This window comes from Grampus griseus (assembly GCF_964374135.1).
Source record: "Grampus griseus genome assembly, chromosome: 11".
Lineage (NCBI taxonomy): Eukaryota > Metazoa > Chordata > Mammalia > Artiodactyla > Delphinidae > Grampus > Grampus griseus.
The window spans coordinates 68,696,762-68,720,520 of NC_139005.1; the positions used below are offsets into that span (position 1 = coordinate 68,696,762).

At 33.1% G+C, this 23,759-nt stretch overlaps 1 protein-coding gene across 1 annotated transcript in view; it reads left to right on the forward strand.

Moving 5' to 3' along the window:
* Positions 1 to 23,759, forward strand: part of LRRIQ1 (leucine rich repeats and IQ motif containing 1) — a gene marked incomplete at both ends in the record, with an annotated part of 173,919 nt that overhangs the window by 24,116 nt on the left and 126,044 nt on the right. Inside the window, 3 exons of the mRNA XM_082665558.1 lie at positions 1,737 to 1,887; positions 21,995 to 22,188; positions 22,709 to 22,836. Coding sequence (XP_082521684.1) covers positions 1,737 to 1,887; positions 21,995 to 22,188; positions 22,709 to 22,836 — 473 coding nt within the window. The remainder of the gene's footprint in view (positions 1 to 1,736; positions 1,888 to 21,994; positions 22,189 to 22,708; positions 22,837 to 23,759) is intronic.

The window sequence follows — 23,759 nt, forward strand, 5'->3', positions numbered from 1 at the left end:
ATCATGCTAGCTTGTGTTCTATTGGCTGAGCTTTCAGTTCATGTGGGAGGGGACTATGTGGATGTGTGAATATTGGGTTGTGAGGTTTATTGGAACTGCTTACAAAGTAACAACCTCCTGCAGTCTGGCCCCTGGCCCCTAATGAGTCACATCCTTCCCGCATGCAAAAGGACTCATGTCCCAAAGACCCAAAAGTCTCATTAACTCATGGCATCAGACTCAGACTTGAGCACAGAATCTTCTCATCTAAATCAGATCCAAGTGGAGATGATCTGCTCAGAGAAAGTTCTTTCAACTCAGAGATCTATGAAGTTAAAGGAAAAGTTGTCTTCCCTCCCCCACACCCACATACAGTGGTGAGAGAGGACTTGATTAATTACAAGAGTTGTTACCATTCAATATGGGAGAAAACAAGAAGCTCATGGCAGTCCCTGGTCCATAGCTAAGAAACTACCATCAGTTATTAATAAGGACTTGGTTCTGCTCCATGGGAATGGGTTTCTGTGATTCTTGGTTCTGCCCACTAGGCTTTTAACTCCATTCTCAAGACATACTTTCTTTTTTTTTCCCCCCATTTATTTATTTATTTTTTGCTGCGTTGGTTCTTCATTGTTGTGCATGGGCTTTCTCTAGTTGTGGCAAGCAGGGGCTACTCCTCATTGTGGTGCGTGGGCTTCTCATTGCAGTGGCTTCTCGTTGTGGAGCACGGGCTCTAAGTGCGTGGGCTTCAGTAGTTGCAACATACAGGCTCAGTAGTTGTGGCTCGCGGGCTCTAGAGCACAGGCTCAGTACTTGTGGTGCACGGGCTTAGTTGCTCTTTGGCATGTGGGATCTTCCCGGACCAGGGCTCGAACCCATGTCCCCTGCATTGGCAGGTGGATTCTTAACCACTGCACCACCAGGGAATCCCCAAAGGCATACTTTCTTTTCCATAAGAAGTGTCCTGTTTTGCAGCTGAGAATTTTTCTCAATGTTTCTTTCTCGTAGAAGATTGGAGGGGGTGCTAGAGTTTTATTTTTATTTTAGATTATATATTTTCAATTCAAACTGACTGTGCTTCCACCAATATGATTTTCTTTTCAAACTTTGTTTCCTATGCTTCTTATTAAGTTTACTCCATTAGACAAAGGCTATATTCATATTTTTGAGAAGGATGTTGTAGGACTATACCATTAAGATTCTTAGAAGCCCATTTATCTTTCTGAAATCTTAAAAGAAGAGAATTGATGTTGCATCCGTGAAATATGATCTTGACATTGAGACCAATATTATGTATCGCAGAGATGCACATGTTTAGTAAAAGTATAAATCTATACATGAGATATATACCTAATTCATGGTATTGGTATTCTTTGGAGGGAAAGATAGCAAAAGGGACTGAGGAAGGGAAATGGGGAGATTTCAAATTTTTCCATGTTTGTTTTCTTTAAAATAAGTTTTTTAGCAACTATGACCAAATGTTCACTCTTGTTCATTTAGATAGTTTGAAATATTTTGTTATATGATCCTCTGTGTTTTCTATATTTTAAAAGATTATTAATAAATACAAAATCATTTATTTGGTTACTTAGTATTTTCATCTAGATAGTATAACACTCTACATAGTTATCTTAAAATTAGGGATTCAGATATTCATTTAAAGATCATATATCTCATCTTCCCTCTTTTTGCAAGCTTTAAATGTTTCATTAATAAGCCATTGAAATAAAACTAATTACATTTGTTCTTTGTTTTAGGAAAACAATATTGAGACTATCAACTGTGAAAATTTAGAAAATCTCTGTGTTGTTCTTCTTAATAAAAATCAACTGACTTCTTTTCATGGTTTGGATGGCTGCACTAATATCCAAAATCTTGAACTTTCACATAATAAAATCACTCGAATTGGTGAGAACAGTGGAATTTAAATATATTGACATTTATTTCTCATTATTATATTTTGTTTCATTTATTCTTTTCTGAGAATAGGCCACCATCACTAATTTGCTTATTTTATCCAAGCCATACTTATTTAATCTTTTATCCAGATTTATGAAGGAAACAAAATTAGTTTTTATATATAAAATTCCTTTTTTTTGCGGTACGCGGGCCTCTCACTGTTGTGGCCTCTCCCGTCGTGGAGCACAGGCTCCGGATGCGCAGGCTCAGTGGCCATGGCTCACGGGCCCAGCCGCTCCGCGGCATGTGGGATCTTCCCGGACTGGGGCACGAACCCGTGTCCCCTGCATCGGCAGGCGGAGTCTCAACCACTGCGCCACCAGGGGAGCCCTAAAATTCCTTTTATATATAAAAGGAATATGCTCCCACCACTGGCAAATGGGTGGTTGTTAGTAGCTCCTTAAATTTAGTATATTCACCTCCCTGTTCCTTTTCTTATAACCAACAGTGATCTGAACTCTAGTGAAGAATACAATACCCTAGTTTGTTGCCATCATATTTTTATGGGCCCTATGCTTTCTGTACTTCTCAGCAACTGTCATAACTGTTTCCTGGTATGACACTACTTTCCTTACCTACATACATCACTTGGACTAACCTTTCCTTCTTTAGGTAAGGCTACTAATACCACATAAAAGAAAGAGTTTATCAGTTTGGATCTCCCTAATCATCTTTGTCCCTCCATCTGTCTGTCTGTATACCTATATATCAATAGCGTTTCCATCCTTATTCTTTGTAATCCATAAAATTCAGTGATGAAAATGTCTTTTCTTATTTAAGACCAGCCCTTCTATTTTACGTAAATATACCTGTCATTCTCCTCTGGTACCTTCCTCCATCATTTATCACCTTTCTCATGTCAGATTCTTCCTATTGCCGTCCATTGCCTCATCTCTCTTCCTCTTGCTGTCAAGTCTTGTGAAAGTGTTCTGTTCTTGCTCTCACTTCTTACTACCCAACTTCCCTCTTCTGCCCACTGAAATTCAGCTTCAACTCACTTCTATACATTTCCAGTGTGGTAAGTCTAAAATAAAAATCTCATGTTTTTTAATACCTGGCTTAAAATTCTGTTTGGTTTTTTTTTAATTTAACTGTGAGATTCTCAAGGGACTTGATAAGGGCTGAAATGATGGTTAATCAATAATCAAGGACTGGCAGAAAATAATGAACTAGATAAAAACATTACTCTGGTATACTACTAATGGCTTAAATTATTGGACCCCCAGAAGGTACATTCTTTCCACCTTCTCCATCCTGTGGTGGTTAGGAAATGTGATCTGTACTGAAATATCACGAAATGGGATGGGAGCAGGTGGAGGAGTAGAAGTAAGCCTGCTTTCTGTGTTTAGGCCTGGTTCTACCTAGGCCTTCTTGATATTAATTTGTTTGCCTATGTAATATTTTGTTTTTTCTTTCATTTTTTTATTGTTGAACATTTCAAACATTTACAAAATGAATACATGGAGATTCCATATACTATAGTCAACATTTGGTCCATCATTACTGTTTTGTTTTTTATTGTATTTTTTCTTTTTTAAAACAAATCCCCAAATCATAAAGTTTCATCCTTTCATACCTCAGGAGATGGTTTTTAATAATATGGTCCTTTCTTACTTAACTACAATGCATTGTGTTGCCTAATAAAATTAATAGTGATTCCTTCTATCAACTGATAATCCATAATCCAGATTTCCTTATTTTCTTAAAATTATCAGGGTTTGTTTGAATCATAACACAAACAATGACCACATATTACATTTACATAGGTGTCTGAAGTCCTATCTAATCTGTAGTAGTCCTTCCACTTTTCTTCCTCCATGCCATTGATCTGTTGCAAAACCTATGTTAATTGTCCTATACAGTGTCCCACATTTTGGGTTTGTCCATTTACTTCCTTTTAATGTATTAAAATTGTTTCACTATGCCTATAAATATTTCATGTCCTGTAAATGAAAGCTAGTGCAACAGGCTTGAGTTAATTAAAATTTAGTCTTTTTTGGCAGGAATTTTTCATAGGGGTTGCTCTGTGCTTCGTATTGCCTTACGTCAGGAGTCATACAGTGATTATTTGCTTTTAATGATGCTACAGTTGCATGTTAGGTATGTGAGCGATAGCCTAAACGTTCCATTATAAAGTCTCCCACATACCTTTTATCTAATGCTTTCATCCATTGATTAATGTGGCCTGAATCAATTAATGCAGTGGGGGATACAAAAAATGAGTTTTCTAATTTGAACATTCCTTCCACATTTTAAAAACTGGAATCATTTATTTAATAACTATTTGGTTACCTTGGAATCATTCGTAGAGGAAAGACAGGAATAAATGCCTACCTTTATATTGATAGACTTTTACAGTAAGGTCATTACTTTCAGTGGTGTCAGATGAATTTTCTTTGTTTCATTTATTTTGTTTTGCTTTTGCACTTTTCTCTCTCTCCCTGCTCTTCTCTCTTTCTTAGTGGTCTAATGAACTCATAGAATTTTATAATATAGAATATTTCAGTCTCTTTTCTTATTATACTGCTTGATACTCAAATTGTCCAGTCCTGTGAATTTGATTGAAGATATCAAATATTGATATCTCCAAATTTACTTTTTGAACTTTATATTTGTGTTATTTTCTCTTCCACTGTAGTCCTTGGTTGATACCAACACTAACATAACTATTTGCTATGGATTATAATAGCCATAAAATAGTTTCAAAACAACAATGCCAGTATTAGAAGCATTTTAGAAGTATTTAGAAGAAATCTTCTAAATTAATTTTGAGATTTTTTTGCATTTCTTTTGGCCCTTACACTTTGTCCCCCAAAGTGATGTGCTCACTTGAAGTATTTTATCTTTGTGATTATGTTATGAATTTGAAATATAATTAGTTCACTTTTCCCTTTGATTCAGTTTTATTTTTGAGATTTAAGACAGATACATGTTTCTACAGACTACATTTAAGAAGACTCAAAGTGGTTGTGCTTTCATCCTTTTTCATTTCACTGTTATCCCATCTACTTTTATATACAGATATTTATGTATATATGTGTATAATAATACATGTGTATCACATATGTAATATATGTGTGTGTTTGTAAATATACATACATATACATATATCTAAGAAATATATGTATATATGCTAATTCTTTCACAAAATATAGAATATTTAAAGTACTGTTCTTTATCTTGCTCTTTTTCATTTTACAACATATATGGAGTTCATAGCATTGTTTTTCTATGGCTTGATAGTATTCAGTTGTGTGTATGCACTAGAGTTTATTCCACTGGTCTCTGGTTGATGGACAATGGATGGTTTACAATCTTCCACACTGCCATCATGACTAACCCGATACCTATGTCATTTCATACTCCATCAGATATATCTTTAGGTTAGTTTCCTGATATATATTTTTTTGGGGGGGGCGGCAAAGGACATCTTTAATCTAGGAAGATAGTGCCAGATACACTTTATATGGGTTGTACCACTTTGCACTCCTACCATTAATACATGTTAATGGCAGTTTTTTGTTTTTTGCTTTTTTTGCTTTTCTTCTGTTTATTATGTTGTTCTTTTCTATTTTTAAGTTAAATTTGTAATTTAATTATTTATCATTTTTCACTCTTGTTGACATAAGTACTTAAGTCTATAAATTTTACTCCGAGCACTACTTATTCTGTAACTTCTGAATAAGGTATAGGTATTTTTGTCTGTTCTACAATTATATGATGTATTTTATCTTTTACCTAAAATTTTAAATTTCCACATGGAAAGACCATTTTTGTTGTTATTTTTTCTAGTTTTATTTAATTATAGTCAGAGAATTATTTTTGTGCCATATCTGCTTTTTGAAACTTGTGGTTTTCTAACATGTGGTTAATTTTCAGGAATGTTTCGTGTGCACTTGAAAAGAAGGTTGTTGTTTTTTGTTGGAATATAAAGTATATATTTTCATCTTTAAGATCTACATTAGTGATCTTTTATTTTAGGTCGTAAGTGTGTACTTGATTTACCTTGGACTGAAGGAGTTGAGCTAGATTGAATGTATCTGTTCTTTTTTTTTTAACATCTTTATTGGAGTATAATTGCTTTACAATGGTGTGTTAGTTTCTGCTTTACAGCAAAGTGAATCAGTTATACATATACATATGTTCCCATATCTCTTCCCTCTTGTGTCTCCCTCCCTTGCACCCTCCCTATCCCACCCCTCTAGGTGGTCACAAAACACCGAGCTGTGTATCTGTTCTTAATCAGCCTGTTTCTTTGTGTACATCCTTTTGTTTCTGCGTCATGAATGTTGCTCCATGCTGTTATACAGATATTCTTAACAGTGTTATCTTTATTGTGAATTTTAGCCTTGAAAATTTTAAGTTCCATTCTTTGTCTCTTTAATGCTTTTGTGACTGAATTCTACCTTGTCTTACATGGTTTCATTTTGTTTGTATTTGCCTAATCTAAAAAAACTTTTTAACATTTCTGAATCACTTTGTTTTATGTATGTACTTGTATACAGAATGGATTTGGGTTTTATTTTTTGATCCAAGCTTAAATGTTTTTCTCTCATATAGACCATGGCCATTTGCATTTATTAATTTAATTCATATACTTGGTCTCAGTACTGTCATCCCACTCAGGAGGATGCTCTCTCTTTCTGGAGGGAGGCCTTGTTGGTAATAAATGGGTTCTTCCACCCCTGGGGCACCTCCAGTGTTTACTTATCCGTTCAGGTTCGGTAGGATTTCCTCTGTACAAGTGTCGATTCAGCCTGGATTGTGTTGATCCTGGATACTTATTACCCCACTTAGAAAGAAATTTAACTTGTGATTTCTTTATCTCCCATTTGCAATGGAAGGATAGGTTGTGGGTATTTTGATTTCTTTGTTGCACTTTATGAATTTCTGGAGGAGGTTTGGGGAGAATTGGATCTAATCAGTCACCATCAACTCCCTTTTTTTAAAATATAAATTTATTTATTTATTTATTTATTTATTTATGGCTGTGTTGGGTCTTCATTGCTGTGCGCGGGCTTTCTCTAATTGCGGTGAGCGGGGGCTATCTTTGTTGCAGGTGTGCGGGTTTCTCATTGCAGTGGCTTCTCTTGTTGTGGAGCATGGGCTCTAGGCACGCGGGCTTCAGTAACTGGCACATGGGCTCAGTAGTTGTGTCTTGCAGGCTCTAGAGCACAGGCTCAGTAGTTGTGGTGCACAGTGGGATCCCGCGGCATGTGGGATCTTCCCGGACCAGGACTCGAACCCGTGTCCCCGGCACTGGCAGGTGGATTCTTAACCACTGCACCACCAGGGAAGTCCCCTTTTTTTTTTTTAATTTGGGGAAAATATAGTGGTTTTCACAAAGCAAGCTTTTGTTTTGCAAACATTTCAAGGCATAATTTCTAAAATGTAATGTATAATGTTCTTTAATATGTTTATTTGTCTATGTGTCTGTGCTGCCTGCTTTGGGACCACTCATGACTTCTCCCATATGGAAATACTGATACTTTTGAAACAAATTTTTTATTGTAAAATTTTAATTTAAAATACATACAGAAATAATTTTGTTGTTGTTGGAATGAAGGCAAGTGCACTGATAATGTATGTTACTTTATTGGTACTCACTGAAGCAAGCTTGAAAAAAAAGAAAAAGGCTGTTTGTAAGAAGAAATGCTTGAACTCCCGTTCACTTCATTTTCTTTGCCAACAGTGCTGTATGGGAGTTTTTGTAGTCAGTGGATTTCCTGGGATAGGATATCTGCAAGACTTATGTGAAAACTGCCATGTTATTAATTGATGTACCTGAGGTATCTCTATGTAGTACACCCTCAGCAAACAAAGTAAAAGACATCTTTGCTGTCTGTTGGGTACAATGAAAACACTGTATTTATTGAGTGTGAGAAGAGTATGCATGGGAAAGTAGATTTTCTGAAGACCAGTTGGAGTCTGTTTTTCATCTTCAAGAACTGCTTACAGAGATTCTGGTTGAGTTAAGGGAAAAGCACAGATTTTGTCTTTCAATGATATATTGATGCTAAGAACTCTTATGAAGGGGCACAAAGATAGATTTGTGTTTATAAGTTAATAAGTCACTATTCCATGCTATAATATTTCTTAAGGAGGTGAAATAAAATTGGAAGGAATACCAAATATTCTACATTTGTAGTTTCGAGTTTAATTTGTTCCTAATTCTAACTAAGCTATATTATTGCAGCAGTTAATTAGCAATGTTAACTCTAATTACTCTTTTTATTAGAAAACATTAGTGTACATTTTTTACTTTCTTTGCATTTAGTGACTGAAAATAGCAACTCTATCACTCTCTTTAAGGCACTTTATTTGAAATAATTTATGCTGAATGTTTTCCATTCTACTTAAACTGGTTAATTGTAGAAACAGAAACAATGTGAAATATACTCTTTTAAAGTAATAGTTTAAAATTTAATTCTATAAATTGAAAGTTACAAAGTTAGTTCTTTAATGTTTAAACATATTGTGTGCTGTGACTATAGAAAGAAATGGTCTTAATTATTATTATTAATCATAACTGAAATATTAATTTAAAATATAATTCAAAATGATATCCTTAAGATATATTACATATTGAGGTACAGATTATTTTCTGGTCAAATGTAGCAAAAAATAAACTATTATATTGGGTATATATGGTCATATAAATTTTATAGTCATTTAAAGAATACTTTGTATGTTTTTATATTATTTGCTATAATTGGTTCTATTTTGGCAGCAAGTTTTTGACTATTGAGTATTTTTACTTAACCTGGCATTTTTCTTGCATGCTTTAAATGCACAAGATAATTGCTTTAAGCTCTTTAAATTCACTTCACGTTGATGATTTTAAAGATGGATTTATTTTAATTGGAAAAGAGATTTTATTATAATTTTTAATGTTTTTTTCCCTGAAGTTACACGAATCTTTATCTTTTATAACTCACTTTAATTTGGGTGGATTTCAGTTTAAATTTTAAGGTTTGTTATCTTTGTTATATTTCTTGCTTTCCTTTGCCTGAAATTTCCCATGAGTAAATTTCAGGCAAAATTGGTAAGACATTTTTTTTTTATAAGTAATGTGGAGAAAACTTTTCTTAAATGAATGTTGCCACAGTGTTCATTAAAATTTATAAACTTCACCTATGAGGAATCTTTCATATTTTGAGTTAGTATTTTTGATTTAGTTTTTTAATGAATAGCCAAAGCAAATGAAAAATAGGTGATTCATAAGTTATAATCTAGTTTTCTTTTTTCCTCCCCAAATATATTGAATTTTATTGACTTTTTAGCAGAAACATTTTAAAACTAAACTAATTTTTAAAATTCATGCTGCATGACCAAAGTGTTTATAGAAAAAATACAACTTAAGTATAATAAATATAGTAATAGATAACTTTTTTTTACCACCAGCCATTTCATGTGCTTTATACATACTAACTCATTTGATTTTCACATAAGTGTTATTAGTTAGGTACTATTTCATCTTTGTTTTTTCCAGATAAGAAAGCTGAAACATAGAAAGTTCAAGTAAGTTGTCTAAAATCACACCGTTAGTTAATGATAGAGCCAGGATTTGAAACTCAGCAGTCTATCCTGGTACCAGATTTTTTAATTGATTCATTCTATTGCCTCTCTCATAAATACGCATTTAATATTTAAGATTATTACTGTTTTGTTATACTATATTACAAAGTCTTTATGCTGAAAAATATATAATGATTTTAAGGTTTATTCATTAATAAATTTATTAATGAGCCATTGAGCATCCACTATGTGGAAGCACTTTTCCAGGCACTAGAACACAGCGCTGGAATATTGCTGAGGATGCAGCAATAAACAAAATAAATGACTATCCTGACTTGCACTGAGATTATCCTACTGATAGTTATTGATATAGAGAGAAAGAGGAAAAGAGTAAATTGCCATGTTTCCTTTATTGACTATTGGGTAAAAATGAAAATAAGTATGATGTTAATGTCTTTAATGCCAGCAATTTATAAATCATTAATTTATAAATTTCAGGTAATACAGCCCTAAAAAATATTATTGTAAATAGTTAGAGATACTGGGAGATTTTTTTTTCTGCTGCTTTATTTTCAGATAATACTGTTTTCTGGAAAAGTGAAACTAGTATTCTAAGTATGAAAGATATTGAATAATTCAACATTTTCACATAGGCTTGATTACTATGTCGTAGCTCATAGGGGAAATGTGCCTGGATTAATTCTTTCTGCCAAATGTTGTCATTGGAACATTAGAAAAAATAATGAAGTAAAATAAGATAAAGCTGTAGATATTTTGCTTGTAGAAATGTTTTTCATTATATACTTAGGAAATTCTTTGGATTCCACTAGATGGTGCTAGCTTACTCTTTAGTTTTGAAATGTAACACAATGCTTAGAACAAAGCTGAAAGGGATTTTGCAGATCTGCCAGTCTAGGCTTCTTAGTTTACAGATGGAAAAACAGACCCACATAGTTTTCGTCTAACTCCTGGCAGAGGTGGGGCTAGAATCCACATTTCCTGATTCCTGTTTCAGTATTCTTTTTTCCGTACAACCTGTATGATCCTGAAGGACTTTTGCATTGAAATTGAAAATCTCAAGTGTAACTCAGCATATTTGTATGTAACTGTCAAACATAGCAATCATTGAGCAGCTAAAGGAGGTAGACCTTTACCAAACACTTCTTTAGTGAAAACCTCCAGCCTAATTCAACATCTTTAGTATTGCTGTTCCTTACAGAAGAGTTTTTTTCCCCTGTGGCAAGAATGTTTTATTAGACCATTGGCTCATTTCTGTGGGAAGAATTCTTTGAAATAGATATTTGTAGCAAGTATAGCCAAATGCTAATTTTGCCATGGGCAATGAGGAGGGATAAACATAGTTGACTTCAATTTTATTTTGTGGGACCTAGGAAACTTTTAAAGGACTAATAAAGAATATATTGAAGCAGTAAACTCAAGAATATTTAAGCAATCCTTTATATTTATTATATTTAAGCCCTTTGAAAGAGACTCTTGAATATTTTTGTGGTTATTATTTGTTTTGTTTTAGACGGGTAGTAGAAGAAATAACAAATTTTTACAGGGAGAGAATTATGTTCTTAGAGATGTTGAGGAAGTAATGATGTTCTAACTTAAGTCTTGCTGTAAGTCTGTTTTGCTCAGTTCTCATCCTTTATTTGACAGCGAAGAATTTCTAAGATTAAAAGAAGAAGGGGGGCAATTTATTCTAACTTCCTTCCCACCTAGATTCCTCCTTTTGATCCAGTGCACTTACTGGATCAAATTACTGTTTAATCAGTTGTGTATAGACTTTTCTGAGTATGTATTAATATCCTATTCCTTCTTCAAGGTTTAGCTCAAACATATCTCTTTGAAGCCTTATTTGGTCACCACAGTTACAGTTTTTTGTTTGTTTGTTTTTGTTTTTTTTTTTCAGTTACAGTTTTTTAACTCCTTGTTTTTATTGAGGATAATTGTTAGGAAACAATAACTATCATTTTTAGTACCCAACATGTGAAAGTGTTGTAAATGCTACTTTAAAATATTATTTTTAATCCTCCCAATAATGTGAAATCACCCCCACTCCACAAAAAAGGAACGAAGGATCAGAGTAGTTAAGTAACTTGCTTATAGTCATATAGCTAGTTTTCGAATAGGCATGTGTTACTGAAATTCAGGACTGCCTGCCTCAGAGCCTGTTCATTATTGATTATGCAATACTGCCTGTTGATTAAGTGGAACACTTGTCATGTTAGCAGAGTCCTGGAGAAAGACTTATATACATGACTCCCGTGGTGTTTGTAGATTGTAGATCTTCATTCTCATAGCTTTTTTTAATTTATTTTTTTGATTTAAATATTTTTGAGGCCATGATATTTGGTGCACACAAATTTATAACTGTTATATGTTTCTGTTAAATTGACCAATTTTATCATTTTTAAATGTCCCTTTTCAACTGTATTAAGTTTTCTGCCTTAGGCTTCTGTGTCTGACATAATCAAACCAGCTTTTTTTTGACTCAGGACCTAACACTCTTAAAAATTATTGCGGACCTCCTTCAGACAGTTTTCATTTATGTGGGTTATATCTATCAATATTTACTGCATTAGGAAAAAACAGAAAATTTTTGTATTCATTCAGAGTTTAAGACAATAAAGCCTTTGCATTCATAACAGTTTTAGAATAGTAACTGTATTTTTTTTTTTTTTTTTTTGCGGTACGCTGGCCTCTCACTGTTGTGGTCTCTCTGGTTGCGGAGCGGCTCCGCGGCATGTGGGATCTTCCCGGACCGGGGCAAGAACCCGTGTCCCCTGCATCGGCAGGCAGACTCTCAACCACTGCGCCACCAGGGAAGCCCAATAACTGTATTTTTTAAACAAAAAGATACAGTGAGAAAAGGGTCATTGTTACACATATTTGCAAATCTCTTTAATGTCAAGCTTAACACAAGACAGCTGGATTTCCGTATTTCCTTCTGCGTTAAATTTACTACGATATCACACCTCATGTAGTTCTCTGGATAACTCCACCCTACACTCTTGAACAAATGGGAGTGGAAAAGGCAAATAACCTCTTAGAATTATTATGAAAGTAGTTTTGACTCCATGGAACCTTTAAAGGTATCTCAGGATGGGGACACTGGCCCACACTTTGAGAATTACTGTTTTAATGTTTACATAATACATCTTTTTCTGTCCTTTTACTTACAATATTTCTACAAGTTCTATTTTTGGAATTTTTGTAATGTAACATAAAAAATTGTTGTTTTTGTTCTTGTTTTATCGAGGCTGCCTGACAAATTCAAGCTTTGATTTGTAACCTTTAGTCCCTAGTAATTAAGTGTAATCAATAACATTCAATTATTGATATATTTGAGTTTAAAATTACTCTCTTACTATTTGATTCTATTTGTTCTTGTTCTTTTTTTTTTTTTTTCTCTTTTCTTGCCTTCTTTTGCTTTGGTTGAGATTTTAAATTATTCCATTTTTCTTTTCTATCATATTACCATTTTTATATTATTTTACTATCCTTTTGGTTTACTATAGATATTACATCATGCCTTCTTTATTTACCAAATCTAAGTTTATTTAGCACTTTCCTCTCTTTTTTCTTTTTCTTTTTTAACATCTTTATTGGAGTATAATTGCTTTACAATGTTGTGTTTCTGCTGCACAACAAAGTGAATCAGCTATATGTGTATATATATATATCCCTATATCCCCTCCCACTTGTGTCTCCCTCCTACGCTTCTTATCCCACCCCTCTAGGTGGTCACAAAGCACTGAGCTGATCTCCCTGTGCTATGCAGCTGCTTCCCACTAGCTAGCTGTTTTACATTTGGTAGTGTATATATATCAGTGCTACTCTCTCACTTCATCCTAGCTTACCCTTCCCCCTCCCCGTGTCCTCAAGTCCATTCTCTACTCCTGCGTCTTTATTCCCGTCCTGCCCCTAGGTTCATCAGAACCATTTTTTTTTTTTTTAGATTCCATGCATATGTGTTAGCATATGGTATTTGTTTTTCTATTTCTGACTGACTTCACCCTGTATGACAGACTCTAGGTCCATCCACCTCACTACAAACAACTCAATTTTGTTTCTTTTTATGGCTGAGTAATATTCCATTGTATATATGTGCCACATCTTCTTTATCCATTCATCTGTCGATGGACACTTAGGTTGCCTCCATGTCCCGGCTATTGTAAATAGAGCTGCAATGAACATGGTGGTACATGACTCTTTTTGAATTATGGTTTTCTCAGGGTATATGCCCAGTAGTGGGATTGCTGGGTCATATGGTAGTTCTATTTTTAGTTTTTTAAGGAACCTCCATACTGTTCTCCATAGTGGCTGTATCAGTTTACATTCCCACCAACAGTAGCACTTTCCTCTCTTTTCCAAGGCAATTCTAGGGTCTTAGAAAACCTAAACTTTATTTACTCCCTCCCAACTTAATGTGCTCTTTTTGTTGAGTATTTTAACTCTGCATGTGTATATATGTATCTATATGTGTGTTTCAAATGCCTTAAGACATTATTATTTTATAAAGTCAATATCATTTGGATTGATCCATTTTTTTAAACCTTTCCATTGAACTTTATTCTACCTTTCATCTGTGATATTCCTTTCACCTGAAGAATATGCATATACACACACATATCTCTGTTTATGTATTTTGATATATATACTTACCATTTGGCATGCATTTTCTGCATTGTGAATGGATTTTATTTTATTATAGCTTTCCTTGCCTAGGGTGATGTGTAACAACCTAATGGTTGATCCTTGGAAGAAAATTTCTTTTTCCCCTTTTAAGATTTTTTTTTTCTTTTGCCATTGTTTTCATTAGTTTACTCTGATGTTTCTACTGTGGTTACCTTAGTATTCACCCTGCTTGAATTCATTGTGCCTCTTAAATCAGTGGCTTGGCATCTTTATTCAGTGTTGAAAAATTCTGAGCTACGTACTTACTTATAGATCTAGATCCAGATATATATTCCCACTATATTCTATAATCCCCTTATGCTTTTATAATTCTCTTACATTTCTTTTGCATCTCTATGTGTCATTTTGGATGTTTTCTTGTGACTCAAATTATGGTTCACTAATTCTCCCTTCAGCTGTGTCTAATATAATGTCCAATCCATTCATGAAAGTCTTGTTTGTAGTTGTAGATTTTCAAGTTTAGAACTTTTATTTGCTTCTTTTATTTAGCATTCAATTCACATTTTTATAGTATCTAATATGTAAGTTTCCAGTTTTAATTTTTTAATACGTTCAACAAAGTTTTGTTAATTTCTGTGTCTGGTAACTTCATTATCTAGATACCCTGTGGATAGTTTCTATTATCTGTTCTCTTGATTTTTGTTCACATGATGTTATTTCCTTGCTTAGTTTTTTGTCATTTTACAGTCAGAAAATACTAAGGAAAACAAAACTATAGAATCAGTTTGAGGCTATGATGTTATTATTTTCCTCCAGAGGTCTTTATTGTTTAAAACTACAAGCATTAGTGATCTCTGTGCAGCTAAATCCATGTTTTGTTATTGATATTATTTAAAGCTTGGCTTCAGTACCTTGGGAGCTATTCCATATTTGGATTAATGTGTAGTACCTGGAGGTCCAACCAAAAGTAAGTAGAGATTTGTTAGCCCTCTTTTGCTGAGGAGAGCTCTGACGCCCAAGTTTTGACCCCCTGATGTTGCAAGCTTTCCTTTCTCAGAATTAATAGATACCCTGAATAATGTGTTCACCTCATTTCTTCTGGAACTTAATCCTCTTATTCTATAATACCATTTTAGTTCTTAAATGCCTTCAGCAGCTATGTTTATATTTGTTTTCTCATTACCTAGTCCATTGTTACTGTAAACAGAAAGCCTTTGCTACATTTTCTATTTTCGCCTTCTCTTGTCTTCTTTTGACTTATTTGGTATTTTTCCCCTCATTTCCTCTTTTGTCTCAATCTTTTGATAGTTATATACTTTATTTAGTGGTCACCATAGAAATTATAAAATATACTCAATTTATCTCAAGTTAATTGATATCTTTACCTCAAATTTCCTGACTTATATGTGTTTGTTTTTCAGGATTTTAAATGTTTTTTGTTTTTGTTTTTGTTTTTGCGGTACACGGCCCTCTCACTGTCGTGGCCTCTCCCGTTGCAGAGCACAGGCTCCGGACGCGCAGGCTCAGCAGCCATGGCTCACGGGCCTAGCCACTCCGCGGCATGTGGGATCTTCCCAGACCGGGGCACGAACCCACGTCCCCCGCATCGGCAGGCGGACTCTCAACCACTGCGCCACCAGGGAAGCCCTTAAATGTATTTTTATTTAACTCTTCAAGCTATACATTATGGTTATTTTATACGGTCAAAGTTTGATCATATTTGCCCATATTTATTGCTTTTATGCCTGTTGCTCTTTTTTTCATTTAAGATCTTGGATCTCTTTCCTTCTTCCTGATATAGATCCTTTAAAATTTCCTCTAGTAAAATAACTAGTTTGTGGAAGATAATTTTTCTGTAAATGTGCTTACTTAGCATTCATTGTTAAATCATAATTTAACTGGGTGTATTTTTCTAAATTGAAGTTTATTTTCTTTCAGTAATTCATAAATATCATTCCGTTACTTTTTTACTTTCACTGTTGCTTTAAGAAGTCAGCTGTGTTAAATTTCGGAAACTTTGAGGGTATTTTCTATGTCTTTTCAAGTATTTTTTTTCTTGTTATTCCTGTTATGAATTTTTATTCTGATGTGTCTAGGCATGGATTTCTTTTTAATTCATCCTCTTAGGGTCTGATGCAATTATTGAATATGTGATTTTCACTTTTAAATTTTATCTGTTAGCCATTATCTCTTCAAAAAGTTTTTTTCTTCCTCAGTTTGTTGAAACGCTACATATGTGTTAGATTTTCTGACTCTTGCCTCCATATTTCCTATATTCTATCTTTCTGTCTTTTTTTGCTGCCTCTAGTTACTTTCTATATACCTATATTCCAGTGACAAATTCTGACTTGCTGTTAATCCTAGTCATTGAGTTTTTTAATTTGAATTAATTCTGATTTTCACGTGGGTCTGGTTTTGCTGGGATTTGTTATTTCTGCTAACTCTTACTTATGGCATCTTATTTCTTTGTGTTTTTCATGTGATTTTTTTTTTGTCACCTGTTTATTTCCCTTGGAATTTAAGCTTTGTGATTATTCCTAGGTATGACATTAAAGTTTGTTCTTTAGAGATTTTTCAGATGCTGAAGGACACAAACAATCTAGAATCATTTGTGCTACATTTTTGGTGGAAGTTTTCTGATCACCATGAGAATGAATTTGAGTTGTAAACCTATGGGAGAGTCAGCTTGTATTTATTATTTTAAAGGAGGATTTTTTTCCCCTCTTACTGAGATTTGCGATAGGTAGTTTAATTTCCTGTCTTCAGTTGGGTATAGCTGATTGGGGTCCAGGTTTACTCGGAATTGCCTGTCATACTTGCCTCCTATTGGTGAATTTTAAGTTTTGTTTCCTCAAACTGTGAGGCTATAGAAATTGATCATCATATTCACCAGATTTAACAAGTTTTCTCGCACTGAAAACTGGCTTTACTGTTCTGCTTGCTTCTATTTGCCTACCATATCTATTTTGATTTTGGACTGAGAATTCTTTGCTTTCTTAACAGCTCATTTGGAAACATTTAAAAAATGTAATTACTGTTTTTAGTTATTTTCAGGAGTAAAGATCACAGTATCTGAGCAGAAATTTCTGGAAATGGAATTTTGGTTTTTTTCCTAAGTAACTTTTAATCTAATCTACACAATTAATATATGCTTATTGTCTATAAATTATGATGTGAAATGATAAAATAATAAGCCATATTTCCACCATCCAGATATAGCCAGTATTGGTGAGTTTTCCAGATTGTTTTCCAACCATTTTAAAAATCACTACTGTAATATTGTTTTGTAATTAACTGTATTCACTTAATAAATTGTGAATAATTATACATGTCATAATTTAAAAAAATATTCTAGGTGAATTTTTCAAGTAAATGATACTTGAGCAGAGATTCTGTCTATATCCTTTTTCTATTTCTATGAGGACACAACACAGTCTTAGGACTTGTAGAACAAGTTATGAGTTTTATATTACAAGTAAAGCTATTTTTGCAAAAAACAGATTTTCATATTTCTTGTAGAAATGTGGAAACTATAAATGCTTTACATGTGTTAACAGAGAAGATACTTCATGCCTATTATTTCAGGAAATTAGAAAAAATTGTCACATATAACTATTAAGAAAATAAAACTCTAATAAGCATAGCTAACACCTGAATAGAAATTCAAAACTCTTTGAGGAATAACAAATATAAAATGGTAAACAAAATGTCCTCCTTTATGAAGGAGGCATATTTATGAAAAAATGTGATCAAAATAAGAAATCACTTGAATGAACATGATCTGTAACAATTCAGACAATGATGCCTACTTTTTCTATATAAATAAATGTACTTAGGGTACAGTTTAGTTAAAGAAGGTTTAGATAATTAGTTAAGTAAAGTTTAATTAAACATAAGACAAAGCTTAATAATACCTGTGATTATTAGAGTATATATAAAGAGATGTGCTCTAGGCATATATTTTATATTCTAATAGTAAAGTAACAGTTAACTTTTTAGTACTTCTTTTGAGATGATGCAGTCAAAACTTTATCACTACTGAAATAGAATATCAACTTGAATTTTTTAAAAGTACAGTGATTTATAAAGTAATCAATTGTTGAAATATATTAAGGTATTATAGAATAATCTTACGGTGATCAAAAATCATACACACATGAATTACTCGTTGGTAACATTCATTTTCAGCAAATTTTCCTACAGTTTACTAAGATGGGACATATTTAAAAGCTCATGAAAACATTGCTAAGCAATAGAGCAGGAAATTATATGAAAATGTTTTGATTTCAAAGTTTTAGACTTCCTCATGCTGCAAATGATAAGATTATCTCATTTACAATTCCATCTCCCCCTAATAATTTTGTCAGTTATAATATTTTTGTTCAGTGATTTATAAAAAGATGTGCTTTAATTAATCTATTTTAGGCAATACTAACTCCTCTATAAGAAAATAGAATAAATTAGGATATTTACACTCTTTCCAATCTTCTTTTCCCTTCACAATTTTTGTTTTTCACATCAGGATTTATGACATCAAATCAGTATTTATGACTCTATCTTATCTTCTCTAGCAGCATTAGATCTGTATGAAAATGGGTCAATACCAGTCTTTTTTATGACAAACTGCTTCTTTCATCTTCTGCTTGTCTGGATTACATAGTTCATTAACTCTTTTTGCATCTTATTTTTCAAAGAAGGACTAGTGGATGCTATATTCCCTGAATTCTTTCACATTCAAGAGTATCTGTCAGTTGCCTTCATACTTGAATGAAAATATAGCTGTGCATTCTATTTTTAGGTCACATTTTCACTTGGTATTTCATGGACATTGCTTTGTTGCATTTTGATATTGTGTGTTGCTGTGGTTAAACTAGAGGCTAACTTGATTTTACTCCCCCAAAACTGGTTTCTGCCCAGATACCTGAATAACATTTTCTTTGTCCTTGATTAATAAATTTAGCAAGACGTCTTATTGTCAATAAACCCACATAAGTTTTTTTCGTGAAATATAATATCCTTTTCAAACTATAGATTGTTATTTCTTCATTTACGAAAATTTTTGTTTTTTATATATTCGCAAACTTTTTTGGCTTGGTTCTATTTTTCAATCATGGATGATCCATATTTTGATTGACTTTATCTGTTATGTCTATTTTTATTTAATTAATGTAATCTTGCTGCTTTATCTTCTGCTTCTCCACATTTTGTTCTCAGTGTGATTATCTCTTCTTGTGAGCAACTCAATCTTTAGCTCTCTGTCCTGTACAACATTTTTTCTAAGTTATTTATTAGTTCTGTCATGGTGTTATTTTGGTCCATTTGTTTACCTACATCTGTTATTTTAGTATCTTTGAATTCTTGTTACATTAAATTTCTGTAAATGTTCTTCCCTAGCCCAAAACATTTTCAAACATATTTTCTTCTTTCTCATGTTTTCTTCAGAATAGGATCATTACTATATTAGTTATATACTTTGGTGAAGCAGAGTACCCCCAAATTTAGCAATTTAAAACCACAGACATTTATTACCTCCTATTTTCTGTGGATCAGGTATCTGGAATTGCCTTAGTTGGTGGTTCTGGCTCAGGGTCTCTCTTGAGGTTGCAGTGAAGCTATCAAACAGGACTGCCATCAATATCAAGGCTCAGTGAGGCTGAAAGATCTACTTTCCATCTCACTTTTCCCTTTAAATCTTTGATCTTAAAATCTAAGAGGTATGCCCCCCTGTCTATGTACAGTGTTCCCACACTTTGGCTATCTAACAAACCCTTCTGATGGATGACAGCATCAGGTTTTCTCATTTTTCTTCAGTTCAATAACCATTTGGTGATGGTGGTGGTCAGGAATAAATACAGAATAACAGTTCTATTCAGTACTTGCTCTGATTTTTTTCAAATATATTGTTTTAAAAAATATTATACAAGAAGTGCATTCTCATTTAAAAATTTTAAAAATAGAGAAGTATACAATGTAAGCAGTGAAATTTTCTCTCTCTGCTTACCCTGTTCTCTTTCTTATTTTGCAGTAGTAACCACTGTTCACAGTTGCTTACAAATCAATCCAGACCTTGTTCTATGCAATACAATTAATAGATGTGTAGATTGAAAGTCACGTATATTCAATAGCTAAAAGCCTATGTATGCAACTTAGGTTTTACATACAGTAGTACATCATGGGCATACTTCTATGTCAGACTACTTCATATTGAAGATTATACATACATATTCATTTGATAGATACTCCATAATTTATTTAACTATTCGCTACTGATAGACATTTAACTTTTCTCCATTTCTTTGTTTAAATAGTATGGCAAGGAATTGCTCTATATATTACTTCATAGTTGTGTGTATGTGTGTGTGTTAGTATATAATGGATTCCTAGAAGTAGAAATGCTCAGTCAAAGATTCCTTAGTATCTGAGGCTTGAAATCATGATAATTTCACTAGATTGGAATCTCTGATGGGTTGTTGAATAGGTAAGTGTAACTTCTCTGTATATTGATTGGGATTCATGGTGTCTTAATATCTGAAGTTAGCTGATAAGCTTTATTTAATTCCTCCTAGCCTAACATGTCACACACTGATAGTTGTTTCTTACATATGTAGGCAGCCCTAAGGTGGAAATACGTGTGGCATGTTCGAGGGAACAGCCAGGAGGTCAGCATGTTAGAATGAACCAAGAGAAGGGGACAGTAGCAGAGGATGAGTTCAGAGATAGGGTTTCCATTTTAAGGACTTTGGAGGATCTTCTCTCCATTGTCAAATATCTAAAAATTAGTCTACACTCACTGTCTTCACTTCCACTGCTGTGGCTTTCATCCTGTTTACTCTGCGGATGCCTCTAGCAAAAGTCTTCGGCTGCTTCACTGCTTGTCAGGCAGTGGCCTCTTCATACTCCTTTGCCCACTCTGGCTCACACAGTTGACGATATATAATTTAGTGTAAATAAAAATGCCTTTGATAATTGTAAAGTGTACCTTTACTAATCACTCCCATCATCACAGAATCTCATCTGCCTTTTCCTCTCCCAATTGTTCTGCTTTATGTGCTATTTCCTTTTATTTTTAGCTTTTGTGCCAAATCCTTTACCTTTCTTCAGCATGTAACCTAATATTACACAGGGTAGTAACTACAGAGAACATATGTAGTCCAATATTCAATCTAATAAAATTTTCTAGATTTTTAATATCTTCCATGAAATTTTTACAGACTTCCTCAGCATCTCTTTCCAGTGCTAACTATGATGACTTATTTAAACAACCTTCTCAGTTTTTTTTTTTTATGGCCACTGAGCTATAGTCTAAGGCTCCTCTGATTGTTTTTAGATTGGAATCACATTGATTTTAAGTTTATCTGGGTAAAAAGGAGGCCACTTGTGAAAATCTTATAATACCAGAAGAATATACTAATATTTTATTGGTTTTAATACAGTTGTACCTACTTCATTTGTGAACCTAAGGTAGATATTTCAATGGTAGAAAAATAGCATTCTGCAATTACATTCTGTAATTACATTCTGCAACAATCTTAACCAAGCATTGAAAATTCAAAGACCCTGGAATTGAATTGAAAACTGTTATTTTTTCAATGATTCCTCCCTCTCCCTTGTTCCATTGTCAATTGAAGATAAAACATTCAATGCCCAATGTATGACTTCTAGTATTTTGTTCAATTTGATATATAATTAAGTCATTCAAAAATACATCTCTTAGGCACAAGTTTAAATAATAATACATTTTACACTTACACATTTTTCACCAGGAAATTGGGGTAAGTCTTGTAATTAGGAATATTGGAAATAAAAAGATGCAGTTATTTAGAAAAAAATTGAAACTCTAGAGTCTGGAAGAATGTATGATAAAGTGATCATGGAAATTTTTTTCTTCCAGGTGGCTTAGAATCGTTGAAAAATCTTCAGCAACTAATTGTGGACCATAATCAGTTAATTAGTACAAAAGGTCTTTGTGATACGCCTACCATTATATACCTGGATTGCTCACATAATCATCTTACTGAAGTTGAGGGCATTGAAAACTGTGGATTGCTCCAAATACTGAAGTTACAGGGAAATTATCTAAGTGAGGTAATTGCTTTGAATTAATTGATTTCTGTGATTAACACAGCATTTTTCTTTTGCTAGAAATATCACTCATACATTTTAAAAGCAGTTTTAACTTTTATCCTTTTTACTTATCAGCTGTATTTGATTTCCAGTTTAAACTATTATATACTTTTCACTATTTAAAAAATGTTCAACATAATTACAATATCTTATAAGAAATCTAAGTTAGCATTAGTTTTTTATAATACTAAAATAATAAATCATAACTTTTCAGTTATGATTCAGTGTGTAAGTGGGACCAAGTTTATCTGAAATTCTAATTAAAATTTGTCACAAAGTATTAAAAAAATGCTAGCTATGAAAATCATCATTGGAAATTTTATTCATACTAAAATTCTCATAATATTATACTTTGATTTATGATATGCTGTTTACCAGAATATGTCTGTTGTTAGTTTTGGTAGGTTTTATTGTTTTAAATTTGGCTAAATGACAAAAATATTTTGCTTAATATAAGCTAATAACCCAAATTTAAATATAGCTTCCATCCTTAGAGAATCATGTTCTTCTAAGAGAATTGCACTTGGATGATAACAGCATTTCAAGTGTGGAAACATTTTCTTCATATTGGCTGCCTTTACTACAAATCCTGAGTATCTCTCAAAACAGGTAAAAATATAATTTGCTTAATTAAGCTTAAATGCAGTGTATGATTAACATAAATGTGTGATCTTCATAATAAGTAGAAAAGCTGTTAGGTTTTTCCAGTAATTCAAGGAATGTACATTACAATAAATTGGACATAAATTATAAATATAACTTCATAGAATTAAAAAAATTAAAGTGTATTGACATATCCTCAAATTTTAGTAGAATTTTAATTGTCACTTATCTTACTCATTTTGTTTCTTCTCAAAAATGTACTATGGAAATCTCTCAGGGCAGGTTTGTTTATATTTGTAAAGATATAGTTCTTGGAAAATACAGGAGGTAGTTAATTTAATTCAGAAGGATGTCTCATTCTCTCAAATGGTACTTATTAAGTCCTGGAAGAAAGATTTTTAATCTGCTCTCAACTTGCATGTCTTTTTGTAACTGTTAAGATTGATTTAAATTTGATTTCCCTAAGGATATAAAGTAACACTTAAAAAAAAATACCTTAACATTAAGTTGAGATGGGTACCTGCCACAGAAGATCCATTTAAAACCACCAAACATCTGGATCTTTGCAGAGAATAACTGTCTAAAACCAAAACAGGAGCACAATATGTGTATGTCTCCCTCTGCTTAATATTTCATTGAGACCTATTCACCCTAATATGATTAATTTGTTCATCAAAGGCACAAGGAGTAGGGGAAGGGAACTATCTTTAACAAGAAGTTGCTTCTGTGAGTTGTACAGTTCTTGCAAAACAAGTGAACAAGACAGCTCAATGTTAACATATATGTACCTGTCCCCTCCCAAACATAGTTTTCTCTCAATCTCTGTCACAATAGTGCTCACTCTTTGAGCATATATGTCCTAAGTGATTTAACTTCCACCTATTAAACTATTCTACCATTTGACAGATCAAAAACTGAATCTGTATTTT